The 13,292-nt window shown below is 41.1% G+C and overlaps 1 protein-coding gene across 4 annotated transcripts in view; it reads right to left on the minus strand.

Moving 5' to 3' along the window:
* The window catches only part of dhrsx (dehydrogenase/reductase (SDR family) X-linked), a 293,611-nt gene that overhangs the window by 16,407 nt on the left and 263,912 nt on the right, over positions 1-13,292 (minus strand). For all 4 annotated transcript variants that reach the window (XM_043692383.2, XM_043692379.2, XM_043692380.2 and 1 more), the window contains one exon: positions 5,622-5,829. In XM_043692383.2, coding sequence (XP_043548318.1) covers positions 5,622-5,829 — 208 coding nt within the window. The remainder of the gene's footprint in view (positions 1-5,621; positions 5,830-13,292) is intronic.

Consider the following 13,292-nt stretch of genomic DNA (forward strand, 5'->3'; position numbering starts at 1 on the left):
GATGATCTATAGGTCACCAAACAGTATTCACAATATAGGATAAATCCTACAAGAAGAGATATTGGATGCTTATAATAAAAGAGAAACAACAATTGTGGGTGATTTTAATCGACATTTACATTGGAAAAATCAAATTGGTTAGAGTAGCCTCAATGAAGGATTCACAGATTGATTTTGAGCTAGTTCCTGTTCTGTGGTCTATGTTCTAATTCACTCTTCTCCAGCCCTCACACAGTCATAGAGATATACAGCACAGAAACAGACTCTTTGGTCCAACTCGTCCATACCAACCAGATATACTAAAGTAATCTAGTCCCATTTGTCAGCATTTGGCCCATATCCTTCCAAACTCTTCCTATTCATACACCCGAGGAGAAAGTGAGGACTACAGATGCTGGAGATCAGAGCTGAAAAAGTGTTGCTGGAAAAGCGCAGCAGGTCAGGCAGCATCCAAGGAACAGGAGAATCGACGTTTTGGGCATAAGCCCTTCTTATTCATACACCCATCCAGATACCTTTTAAATGTTGCAATTGTACTAACTTCCACTTCCAACAGCAGCTCATTCCATACACGCACCACACTTTGCGTGAAAAAGTTGCCTCTTAGATCCCTTTTAAATCTTTCACCTCTCACCTTAAGCCTATGCTCTCTAGTTCTGAACATCCCCACCCCAGGGAAAAGACCTTGTCTATTTATCCTATCCATGCCCCTCATGATTTTATAAACCTCTATAAGGTCACCCCTCAGCTTCCGACGCTTCAGGGAAAACAGCTTCAGTCTATTCAGCCTCTCCGTATAGCTCAAATCTTCAATCCTAGCAACATTCTTGTAAATCTTTTCTGAACTCTTTGCAATGAAATAACAATCTCACCTCTGTTAATGTTATGGTATCCAAACAACCAGCCAATAGGGTTTCTTTGCGATAAATTTAACAATAACTTTAACTTCATTAATTTAATATTTAATCCCATCTAAAACCCCCCTTGCAGATTTTCACCCTTTGAGATGTTTTAAGCACTGGTAGAGTTTCACTACATTAATTGCATTATAGATTTAGAATCAGGATAGCCAGACCTTAGAGGTTAAAGATCATTTAAACTTCAATTGCTGCAAAGAAACTTCATGCCAATCCTTAAATGTTAGTGGGATCAATTGAAGCCAACATTACAGATCGAGCATGTTCCAGAATCTTTTCTTCTAGCTTGTTTGTCTCTGTTATTTGCTCGGTAAATAGGGACAATGGGAAAAGGAGGGGAATGTTTACAATATAGCACCTGTCACAATTCCAAGATATCCCAAAGATCTTTACAATCAAGTAAGTGTTTTCAAAGGACACTAACTATTGCAATATAAGAAAATGGGAGTGAACCAACTCATAGCAAGCAGCAGTTTAATAATGACTAAATAATCTGCTTGCACAATGCTGATTGAGGGATACGTATTGGTCAGGGCACTATAAGTGAGTCTCCTGCTCTTCTTCATAATAATGCAATGGTATATTTTACACTTGAGAGAGCAGAAGGGGCTGTAATTTAATTTGAGATATGGTATCTCAGAGTGTGCACACTCCCTTAGTACTGCCCTTGAGAGTCAGCCATTTGAATTATTGCATTGACAGATCTAATTTGAGTCAGGAAAGGCTGCCAGCTACTGAGCCACAGCTGCCACATGGCAGAGTGAGGCTGGTATGCAAAGAATGGTCAAATGGACAAGGTGCCAGAGGGAAAACAGCACAGCAGAAGTCAGATCTGGGCAAGAAGCACTGCCTTCAGGAAAGGATGGGAAAATATCAGAATGAAAAAGACTAACCCTATGTTCTGCATGGGTTGTATTGCTTCAAGGTGGGTCACTGTTGCCCTGGGTTGAGTAGCAGTTCCAAGCTGTCACACAATGGTTGCAATTCAGGGGACCAGAACTGGTAGCAACCACATTGAAAAAAGACCCTGAAGGACATTCATCACTTAGAATTCAGGACATGATTTCAGGATCTGTCATTCGTTCGCCCGTCTTTAGCTCTTCGCAATTGACAAAGCTCTTTGAATTCTCCTTATTGTGTAAGTGATAAGATAAGTGACGGATCTGTCATTTTTTTTATTGCTGACAATAATGAATAGGAAATGTGGCACACTTTAAGAGATAAAAGGTCACAGCACCAGGAGAAGCTGGAATTTAAACACAGCTAATTAATACTGTCTGCTTCAAATGATCACAATAATATGATAATCTAATTCTTTGGTGACTTTTGCATTAATCTGCAGAGAGTGATATTTAACAGCCCAGTGAAGGTGAAACTTTACCATTATAGCAAGGAATGGATAAATAAAACTCTTGTTGGAAATGCAATCATTACTAATGCAAGCTTGAATTAGACTCTGATGTTTTGGGACTGTTTTCAGTTTAGGATAAAATAGAGAAATGAACGGGGTCATGCAATCCGCTTTGAATTCTGCTGACAGTGAACTTGGTGTTATTCTTAAAGATGAGGTGGTTTTCAGGCAGGTTGTTTTAATAGGAAGAAGATGCAAAGTGATACACAATGACATAAGCATCTGGGCTGAAAGCGGGCAGATTATTCATTTCCAAAGTCCCAGGAAGGTGTTAAGAAGGCCAGGTTTTACAAACCTAATAATAAAAAAAAAATTGCACATCCCTCAATGCCTTTTAGAAGGAAGTGGTGGGATGTCTTCTCCAACCACAGTAATCCCTGAATTTTACAATCAGAGCAGTTTGCATGGACTATTTCCCTAAAAGTTAATGCTATACATAGATTTCAGTTAACACTTAACGAGTATTGACCTATTTTGCAACTGTTCGTTCTTGATGTGTGTGAATTTAATAGGGACTCTCTTTTCGCAGTGTTTAATCCTTGCTTAGTATGACATATCTACAAAAAATGTGAATGATTAATATATTTTTGACATAATCACAAATCCATAACCTGTAGGTACAGCTTCAAACTCAAAATAAGGAATTTATGTTGAATATCACAGCAAAGAAACAGTCCATTTGACTCAACAGGTCCATGATGGTGTTTATACCAAACTCAAGCTTCCTTCTCCAAACTTATATACCTTAACTTGTCAACAGAACATCTATTACTTTCTCGATTAAGTCTTATCTAGCGTCACCTTGAAAGCATCCATGCTGGTTATCTAAGCTTCTCCTTTTGACAGTGAGCTCCACATCCTAATGACCTGTCTTGATGAAGACATTTCTCCTGAATCCCCAAATGAATTGATTACAGACTATCGTATATGTAGAATTCATGGTCCAGTCACCCCCAGCAAATGGAAATTTCTTGTCCCTGCTTATAAGTCAAATTCTTTCCAAACCTTAAAGACCTCTATCAGGCCTTCTCTTTTTCCAGAGAAAAATGTCCACTTTCTTGATGAGTATAACTTCTCCATTTTGGTATCATTTTGGTTATTAAACATCTGTTGATGGCTCAGTGGTAAAATTGTGGGCTCCTGATGCTTTCTATGGGCAGAACAAAGAGGGTTTCTTCATTTAATTATACAACTGATATGAGAGTCCTGCTGCCAACTTGCAATGGAATGTACTCCAAAAACTCCCTTAAGTATCCTTCTCGCACACATATGGTGTGACAGTGGAATGAGAAGTGTTTACTATGGAGAAGGATGTGGAAGATAGAGAACTTGGGAAATAAATACCAACATCTTGAAATGTGTCAATGTTACAGAGGATGTGCTGGATGCCATAAAACACATAAAGGTGGATAAATCCCTGGAACCTGATCAGGCGTACCCTAGAACTTTGTGGGAAGCTAGCAAAGTGATTACCGGGTCCCTAGCTGAGATATTTGTATCATCGATAGACATAGGTGACAAGCTGGAAGACTAGAGGTTGGCTAACATGGTGCCACTATTTAAGAAAGGTGGTAAGGAAAAGCCAGGGAACTACAGACCAGTGAGCCTAACATCGGTAGTAGGGAAGTTGCTCGAGGGAATTCTGAGGGAGAGGATTTACATGTATTTGGAAAGGCAAGGACTGATTAGGGATAGTCAACATGGCTTTGTGCATTGGAAATCATGTCTCATGAACTTGATTGAGTTTTTTGAAGAAGTAACACAGACGATTGATGAGGGCAGAATGGTGGATGTGATCTATATGGATTTCAGTAAGATGTTCGACAAGGTTCCTCATGGGAGACTTATTACTAAGGTTAGATTACATGGAATACAGGGACAACTAGCTTTTTGGATACATAACTGGCTCAAAGGTAGAAGACAGAAGGTGGTGGTGGAGAGTTGCTTTTTAGACTAGAGACCTGTGACCAGCAATGTGCCAGAAGAATCAATGCTGGGTCCACTGCTTTTCAACACTGCTTTTCAACATTTATATAAATGATTTGTATGTAAACCTATGAGGTATGGTTATAAGTTTGCAGATGACACCAAAATTAGAGGTGCAGTGGACAGCAAAGAAGGCTACCTCAGAGTACAATGGGATCTTGACCAGATGGGCCGAGGAGTGGCAGATGGAGTATAATTTAGATAAATGTGAGGTGCCACATCAGGGAAGGCAAATCAGGGCAGGTGTTATACACTTAATGGTAAGGTCCTGGGGAGTGTCGCTGAACAAAGAGACCTTGGAGTGCAGGTTCATAGTTTCTTGAAAGTGCAGTCCTAGGTAGACGGGATAGTGAAGAAAACTTCTGATATGCCACCCTTTATTGGTTAGTGCGTTGAGTAAATGGGTTGGGAGGTCATGTAGCGGCTGTACAGGACATTGTTAGGCCACTTTTGGAATACCGCATTCAATTCTGATTTCCCTGCTATAGTAAGGATGATGTGAAATTTTAAGGGGTTCAGAAAAGATTTCCAAGAATGTTGCCAGGATTGGAGGATTTGAGCTACAGGGAGAGGCTGAATAAGCTGGGGCTATTTTCCCGAGAACACCGGAGGGAGAGAGGTGACTTTATAGAGGTTTATAAAATCATTAGGGGTGTGAATATGGTGAGTAGACAAGATCTTTTCCTTGGGGTTGGGGAGTCCAAAACTGAAGGGCATAGGTTTAATGTGGGAGGGGAAAGATTTAAAAGGGACCTAAGGAAGAACCTTTCCACACAGAGGTGGGGTGCACCTATGGAATCACCTGCCAGAGGAAGTGGTGGAGGCTGGCACAATAACAACATTTAAAAGGCATCTGGATGGGTATATAAATAGGAAGGGATATGGGCCAAATCTGGCAAATGGGACTGGATTAATTTCAGAAATCTGGTCGGCATGGATGAATTGGATCGAAGGGTATATTTCCGTGGTGTACATCTCTCTGACTCTAAGTAAGAGCATCCTTTCATCTCACCCTACTTTGCCACACCTGCAATTTCATTTCTCTCTGAAAGCATACCTGATTGTGATTTGAGATGGTCTATCTGAGTAGTATCCGCAGGTAACTCTTTACGAAATCCATTCGCTGCAGAATGAAAACATTCTATTTCAATTTTATTTCCCTATTTATTTCAAACCATTTCCTTTTTGATCTGTCTCCCCACCATGAACAATGCAACCTGCATGGATTGTATTGCGACTGGCTTGCGGTAAAAGGTGACTGAGTACACAATTCCAAAATGATAATTGTTAATAAAAAGGTTCGATACCTTGAAGAACAACCAGGATGTTAACCACTTGCACAGTTTGAAGAGCCAGCTGGTGTGCTTGTAGAGATCAGTGTTGACAACTCCTGGGTCCACTACATTTGACGTCACGTAGCTCCCCTCAGCTGTGAGGCGCTGCTGCAGTTCGTATGAAAAGAGGACAAGGGCAAGCTTGCTCTGCGCATAAGCTCCATGGGGAGAATAATGGCGTCTGTACGTAGAAAATTGAACAATTCTTAAGGGTTGATGCCAAAGCATTGATTAGTTAATACATTTCCAGAACAAAACTCAGATATATTACAATCACAGCAATAGATACTGTATTTGTATTATTTTGTTTTAAGCAATTCTCTACTGCAGTCTCCTTGAGTTGCATGGTCCCAATGGTATACCGATACACAATACATTAATTGTGTAAAAACCAAAAGAATTGCGGATGCCGTAAATCACAAACAAAAACAGAAATTGCTGGAAATGCTCATGGCAGCATCTGTGAAGAGAAACTAGGAAAGGTCACTGGACACCAGGCAACATTTCCAGCAAAGTCTGTTTTTGTTTCTGACGTTAATTGTATACAAGTCTGCACTGTATTTATAAGTAAAGTAATCCATTATCAAGAACGTCATAACCAACTCCAATCTGGGTCTCATTAAGCAGCTCCACCCACCGCTTCACACCTGCCCCCGCTCCCCCCCCCCGCCAACTCCAGGATATTTATCAACAAGAGTTATGATCCAAGTAGAATTGGATTGAAGCTGAAGTTAATTGCAAGGTTTTAGGTGTCTCAGACCATGAGGCTTAACAAGCATTATGTTAAAGCATTGTCACTTTCATTCTCTGTGCTTTTATGTGATGCTGGTAAGGGCAGGATTTCTTGCCTATTCCTAATAGTTCTCTGTTTCACTGATTTACTTGCTTGGGCTATTTTGGACAGTAGTTCAGAGTCAACCAAGTTTCTGTGGATCTGGAGTCACCTTACGGCCTGATTGGGTAAGGATGACAGATTTCCTTCTCTGGAGAATAGGTTGTCAAACAAATCAGCAAAGTTTTTATGGTCATCAAGATTGAAACTAGATTTCAATTCCAGACATATTAATTGAATTTAAATTTAATTTGAATCCACATCCTGAGAAAATTAGGCCTCCAGAATAATAGTGCAGTCACATTACCAATACCTGTATGGCAGATAGATAGACTTTTGGGACGTATCTTTAAGGATAGCTAGGCATTTCATGAAGCACACCTTCACAAAAGTGGCAATGGAAATTTGGAACATCCTTACACAAAAGACAACTGAGCCTGGGTGAGGTCAATAGAAAGTTTTAAAATTGCAATTGTTAGATTTTTGCCAGACATTAAGGGTTAGAGAGTCAAGGGGGGAGGGGTGGTGGATGGGAGTAAAGATGCAGACCTTCAGTGAGCTAACTAAATAGTGGGAAAGGCTCTGGAAGCTAAAAGAATTAATGCTCGAATGTTGCACAGCTAATACAGTAAGGGCACAAATGAGAAATACTATGTTAGTGCCTTGCAATTAAATGTCTGAAAACTCTGCAGCTGTTTCAATAGGTACTGAGTCAGCTCACTGCAGTCTTAGTGATAAATCCTTAACAGCCTCAGCCATTCTAAATTAAATTCTTGGAAAATAACGTCCTAGCAACTCAACTGATTTCTATTCAAAGTAATGCAGCCTCGTTTGCATTGCATAATATGCACAATCTAAAGATGTCATGCAATTCAAACAGGTGGCTTTATCTCTTTACTTCACATGCTGTAGAGATTACTTCAACCTCCTCTAGATTAGTAAATTAGCCCTGCCTTGAAATAAAGGAGAAAGTGAGGTCTGCAGATGCTGGAGATCAGAGCTGAAAATGTGTTGCTGGAAAAGCGCAGCAGGTCAGGCAGCATCCAGGGAACAGGAAAATCGACGTTTCAGTTCCTGAAGAAGGGCTTATGCCCGAAACGTCGATTCTCCTGTTCCCTGGATGCTGCCTGACCTGCTGTGCTTTTCCAGCAACACATTTTCAGCTCTGCCTTGAAATAAAGCCAGCAAATGCTCAGTACTGCCACCTCTGGAGACAGAAAGGGTTAATGGGCTTTATTTTCAAGTCAGAGGCAGTGGGCCTGGAAGTACAAAAGCAACTTTATGAGGTGGGGTGACAGCATCTCAGAACTAACCTATGCCCGATCGATAGGCTGGACGCAGAGTTCAGGAGTGTGTGCTGAGAGCCAACACTACTGCCCTTGCATCCGATCTGAACCGTACCTTCCCTCAACAACACTCCCGTGACCACAGAACTCTGCCACAAAATGCTTTCCTGATTCCTTCTGCCTTGTGCTCATGTTTGTTCCTCTGGCACTTCCATGGGTGAGAGCTACTAGCTTCTGAGAGGCTAACAACCCTCACTGGCGAAACGCTGTCCCACTACAACTTGATTTCAGAGGAAGGCCCACCACTGGCCTCTACACCACCTGATTGAAAGAAGGCACAGGAGTTTTTTTGAAGAGTCAGTTTGGGCGTCTTGTCAAGTTTGAGTTAGTGAATAAGGTAGACAAGCAGGAGGCTGGAAGAACACAGCAAGTCAGACAGCATCAGGAGGTGGAGAAATCAACATTTCGGGTGTAACCCTTCTTCAGGATTAGGGGTGGGGGTGAGGGGAGTTGCAGATAAATGGAGTGTGGTGGGGGAGGTTTTGGGGGGGAGAGTTAGCAGGGTGGTGAGGTAATGACAGGTAGAGGGTACGGTCTTGTTGGTCAATGGGAGGAATGAATCTGGTTGGTGGCTGGAAGGAAGAGCCAGTAAGTGGAGTGGAAGGGAGGGGCTGGAAAGGGAGTCGGGGGGATAGGAAGGGAGATGAACAAGTGAATGAAATGCCTGGAAACTGTTTCTTGAGCTTGCTTTGAGCAAGATTGGCATAGTTTAGAAGGCCAAATTTGTTACAGGATTGGATAAAAGAATGAAAGAGCTAAATGGTTGAAGGATCAGGGTCAGGTTTGTGCATTGAGCAGACTTTTTCTTATTTCTTTTCTGGAGCATGTCAGTACAACCAGTAAGGTGAGAATTTACTGCTCATCCCCAACTGCTGCTGAAAATGTAATGAATAGCGAACCAGTAGCCAATCAGCATTTGTTTCTTCAAACTAGGGGAGACATCCAGTCACTATTTGTTACATAACGTGAATATTGCAGAAACAGAGAGCTTTTCATCTTGCACTCATCAGGACAAGTACAAGAATGCAAAATTACAATCAAGCACAACAATGTATACTAGAGGAAAAACTTGCTAACCATTCTGGAACTTGTCTTGATAAGTGCAAGGTAAGAAACTCTGGTCATGTATCTAGTGCTGAAAAAAAAAGTCAAATTAAATCTCTAACTTTTCCCAGTTCTGATAAAACATCGTAATTGTCCTGAACCAATTACTTTGCTTCTCTCTGCTGTCTGACTGGCAAAGTATTTCCAGCATTTTCTGGATTAATTTCAGAATTTCCATTTTCTTGCTGTATATCAGTCACACATACACTGCCACATCCAGTATACACACACCATTATATCCAGTATTCAGCAACATGCTAGATACTAAAATAACTTCACAATATCAAACATAAGGGAACAATTACGTATTAATCAGCACTGTTAGTGGAACAATTTACCAGTGTTGTTTGATGAGTCAGCTCTTATACTTGTAATTAATGACAAAATAATTAACTATGAATGGAATTGATATATTGGATTTGCTACAAGAATCTAATTCAAGGATTTGAATGGGTCCTGAGAAGAACTTAGAGGCAATAATTTAGTCAACAGAATTTAGACATCCCAAACTGTGAACAATTGATATCTGGAAGGGATTATAGACTGATATTCCAAATTACTCACTAATTTGTACTGTCAGATCCACTAATGCTACAGCTTGACATTTCCCCTGTCTTCCTGCTAAACACTCAGCAATAACAATATGACCAGGATAAGGATAGGCTATTAGGTTGGGCTCCTCCTGTGTCCAGACTGACAAGATTGAAGGTTGTTTCATAGCAGCTCATTGCATCAGCAGACATAGTAAATTATGAAGCCACTGATAGAAGCTGGGTGTTGTTCTGGAGACTTTCCAACTGGTACAGCTTTTGTAGATTTTAATAATACAGCCTCAGGCACACAGATAAATTGTAAATATGAACGAAAAAGCTAAGGAAAGGTTCTCACACCGTGAGGTGTTCCCCGACCTGGAGCTTCTGCGACATCATAAATTTAAATATTTTTCAATAATTTCTAAGAACTCAATGTCATATTCCTTAGCACTGACAACACCCAGCTCTGTCAACAATGCTTTCCTGATCATTAATAGGCTTTTAATTCCAGATTTTTGTTGAATTCATCTGCCATGATTGGATTCAAACCCAGGCCCCCAGAACATTACCTGGGTCTCTGGAATAATAATCTATTGACAATATGACTCGGCAACTGCCTTCCCAAGACAGTGTTTCTCGATCTCTTCACTACTCGGAGTTGTCAAGGTATGATTTGAAACCCAGCAGTGAATGAGCAGAAATTTCCTCCAATTAAATATCCTTTTCTAGGCTGCTGTTTCGCTTTTGCAATCTTAGAGTCCTGTTTAGCCCAAAGCTGAAGTTTTGTTTCAATGTCAGTGCAAACAAGGAGCAGAGGCTTAGTAGTAATATCACTGGACTGGTAATCCAGCTCCTCAGGCTAATGTTCTGGGAACATAGTTCGAGTACTGGTGCAAGAGATGGTGAAATTGAATTTAGTGAAAAGGAAATCTGGAATTAAAACTAGCCTAATAGTGACTATATGTAACCATTGCTGATAGTTGTAAAAACCTATCTGGTTCACTAATATCCTTTAAGGGAGGAAAATCTGCAATCTTTATTTGGCCTACACATGACTCGAGATCCATTGTAATTAACAACTCTTGCGGTGATTAGGGATTGGCAAAAAGAACGGATCCAGCCAGCAATGCCCAGAAAAATAAAAAATAGTTTTAAAAAGACACAATAAACCAAAGGGCTTCCTTCTGTCCTCTCCATCACTACAAGTGTCTGGGTAACATAGACAGCGAAAGGCAAACTTTCATCCATATTCTTGGTGCCATGTTTTCCTTGTCAGCCTGCCAACTTGTTCTGACTGTAAACCTGAATTTATCCAAACTCCTGCTGTCCCTTTCACTCCTGACCCACATTGACACCCAGTCCTATTTAAAATTAATTTCCATCCCTGAATTCAATTTTCTTTGGTAATGGTCTTATAATGAAATATCTTACCATGCTAAAGGTGCTACATAAACACCAGTTGTTGTTATTGTCTCTCTGTGGGATTGTCCCAGTTTTCCTACATAACTAGAATCAATGCAAATTAAAGGGTTTTATTGTGCGCCAAGGATTTTGAGATATCCACAAAAAGTAGGACAAATCCATCCTGGCTAATTAATACTTTTCAGAATGTTCTTGACCATGAGCAAAGTGATGGAAGGGGTTGTCTACTGTGCAGTCAAGTGGCATTTATTTAAAACCTATTTGCTCACTGATGCTCAGTTTGGGTTTTGCCAAGGCCATTCAGCTCCCAGCCTTATCATAGCCTTAGTACAAATTGGACAAAAGAAGTAAATTCCAGAGCTGACTGGTCCTGATGTTAAGGTAGCACTTGACTGAATGTGGTTTTAATGAGGCCGAGCAAAATTCAAGTCAGTTGGAATTGGAGACAATGACTCCACTAGCTACAGTCAGGCTAAACATGAAAGAAGATGGTCTGAGGACAGTCATTTCAGCAACAGCATATCATTGTAGCAATTATTCAAGGTAGTTCCTAAACCTTCAGCTACTTCATCAAGGATTTTCACTGTTTTGTAAGGCCTGAAATAAGGGTGTTCATGAAGGATTGCACAGTGTTCAGCACTATTCCCAGTCTCTCACATGCTGTAGCCGTCCATGTCCATTTGCAGCAAGACATAGACAGTCAAGCTTGAGCCGATTAGTGGCAAGAAATGGTGCTGTCAAATAAGTGGTAATTAATGACTATCTCTAACAGGGTGGAAGCTAACCCTCTGACTGTCCAAAGTCTGTCCACCATGTCTGCACCACAAATCAGGATTGTGGTGGAATGCTCTGCATTTGCCTGGATGAGCATAGTTCTAACAACACTCAGGAATCTTGATACCATCCAGGCCAAAGCAACTTGCCTGATTGGCACTTCATTCACCAACTTAAAACTTCAGCCCTCCACCACTAATGTAAGGTGGCAGTAAGACCATAAGACATAGGAGCAGAAATTACGCCATTCAGCCCATCGAGTCTGCTCTGCCATTCAATTATGGCTGTTAAGTTTCTCAACCCCATTCTCCCACTTTCTCTCCATAACCTATGATCCCCTTGATACTCAAGAACCTATCTATCTCAGTCTTAAATATACCAAATTACCTGGCCTCCACAGCTTTCCATGGCAATGAATTCCATAAATTTGCCACTCTTTGGCTGAAGAGGTTTCTCCTTATCTCTGATCTAAAAGGTCTTCCCTTTACGCTAAGGCTATGTCCTTGGGTCCTAGTCTCTCCTACCAATGGAAACATCTTTACAACATTTACTCTGTCTGGGCCATTCAGTGTTCTGTATATTTCAATTAGATCGCCCCTCATCCTTCTAAACTCCAATGAAAATAGACCCAGAGTCCTTAAATGTTTCTCCTGCATTAAGCTTTTCAGTCCTGGGACCATTCTTGTGAACCTCCTCTGAACATGCTCAAGAATCATCCTTCCTGAGATATGAGGCCCAAATATGTAGCATACAATGTACACAAGACAGACTACCACAGTTTATCAGGGTTCCAACATTTTTCAAACTTTAACTAGCATCATCTGGAAGAATAAGGACAATGGAAACACGGGCTCATCACCATTTGCAATTTGATTACAGATTTCTTTTTACAGATTACAGATTACATTACAGTGTGGAAACAGGCCCTTCGGCCCAACAAGTCCACACCGACCCGCCGAAGCGAACCCACCCATACCCCTACATTTACCCCTTACCTAACACTACGGGTAATTTAGCATAGCCAATTCACCTGACCCTGCACATCTTTGGACTGTGGGAGGAAACCGGAGCACCTGGAGGAAACCCACGCAGACACGGGGAGAACGTGCAAACTCCACACAGTCAGTCGCCTGAGGCGGGAATTGAACCCGGATCTCTGGCGCTGTGAGGCAACAGTGCTAACCACTGTGCCACCGTGCCGCCCACTAATTTGCCTCCAAGTCACACATCAAGTTGACTTGGATGTATAATGCTGTTTCTTCACAGTCACTGGGTCAAAGTCCTGGAATTACCAACACTGCTGGTGCACCTAAACTACACAAATGCAGTGGTTTGAAAAGGCAACTCACAACCATTTCTTCAAGATCAATTAAGGCACTGCCAGCAAAGGCCAGCAATGCTCACTTTCTACAAACACATTTTTTAAAACAAGTTCACAATGAGTTGGGGCTGAGTGTCACATTGTTTTTAATTAACTTAACCCCTTCCCTCAGATTCTCTCCTGTGCTTTGTTTGAGAGTTAAATTTCAGTGGGTGCTAAGTCCATGTTTGGAATCGGCTCACTGAGGACAGAATCGAAGAAGCTAGCATTGCACTTGAATGCAAATGAGAGAGATTACTTTCAACAAATAAC

Source organism: Chiloscyllium plagiosum, unplaced genomic scaffold (assembly GCF_037043375.1).
Source record: "Chiloscyllium plagiosum isolate Xiang-an unplaced genomic scaffold, Cpla_swu_hap1 HiC_scaffold_6, whole genome shotgun sequence".
NCBI lineage: Eukaryota > Metazoa > Chordata > Chondrichthyes > Orectolobiformes > Hemiscylliidae > Chiloscyllium > Chiloscyllium plagiosum.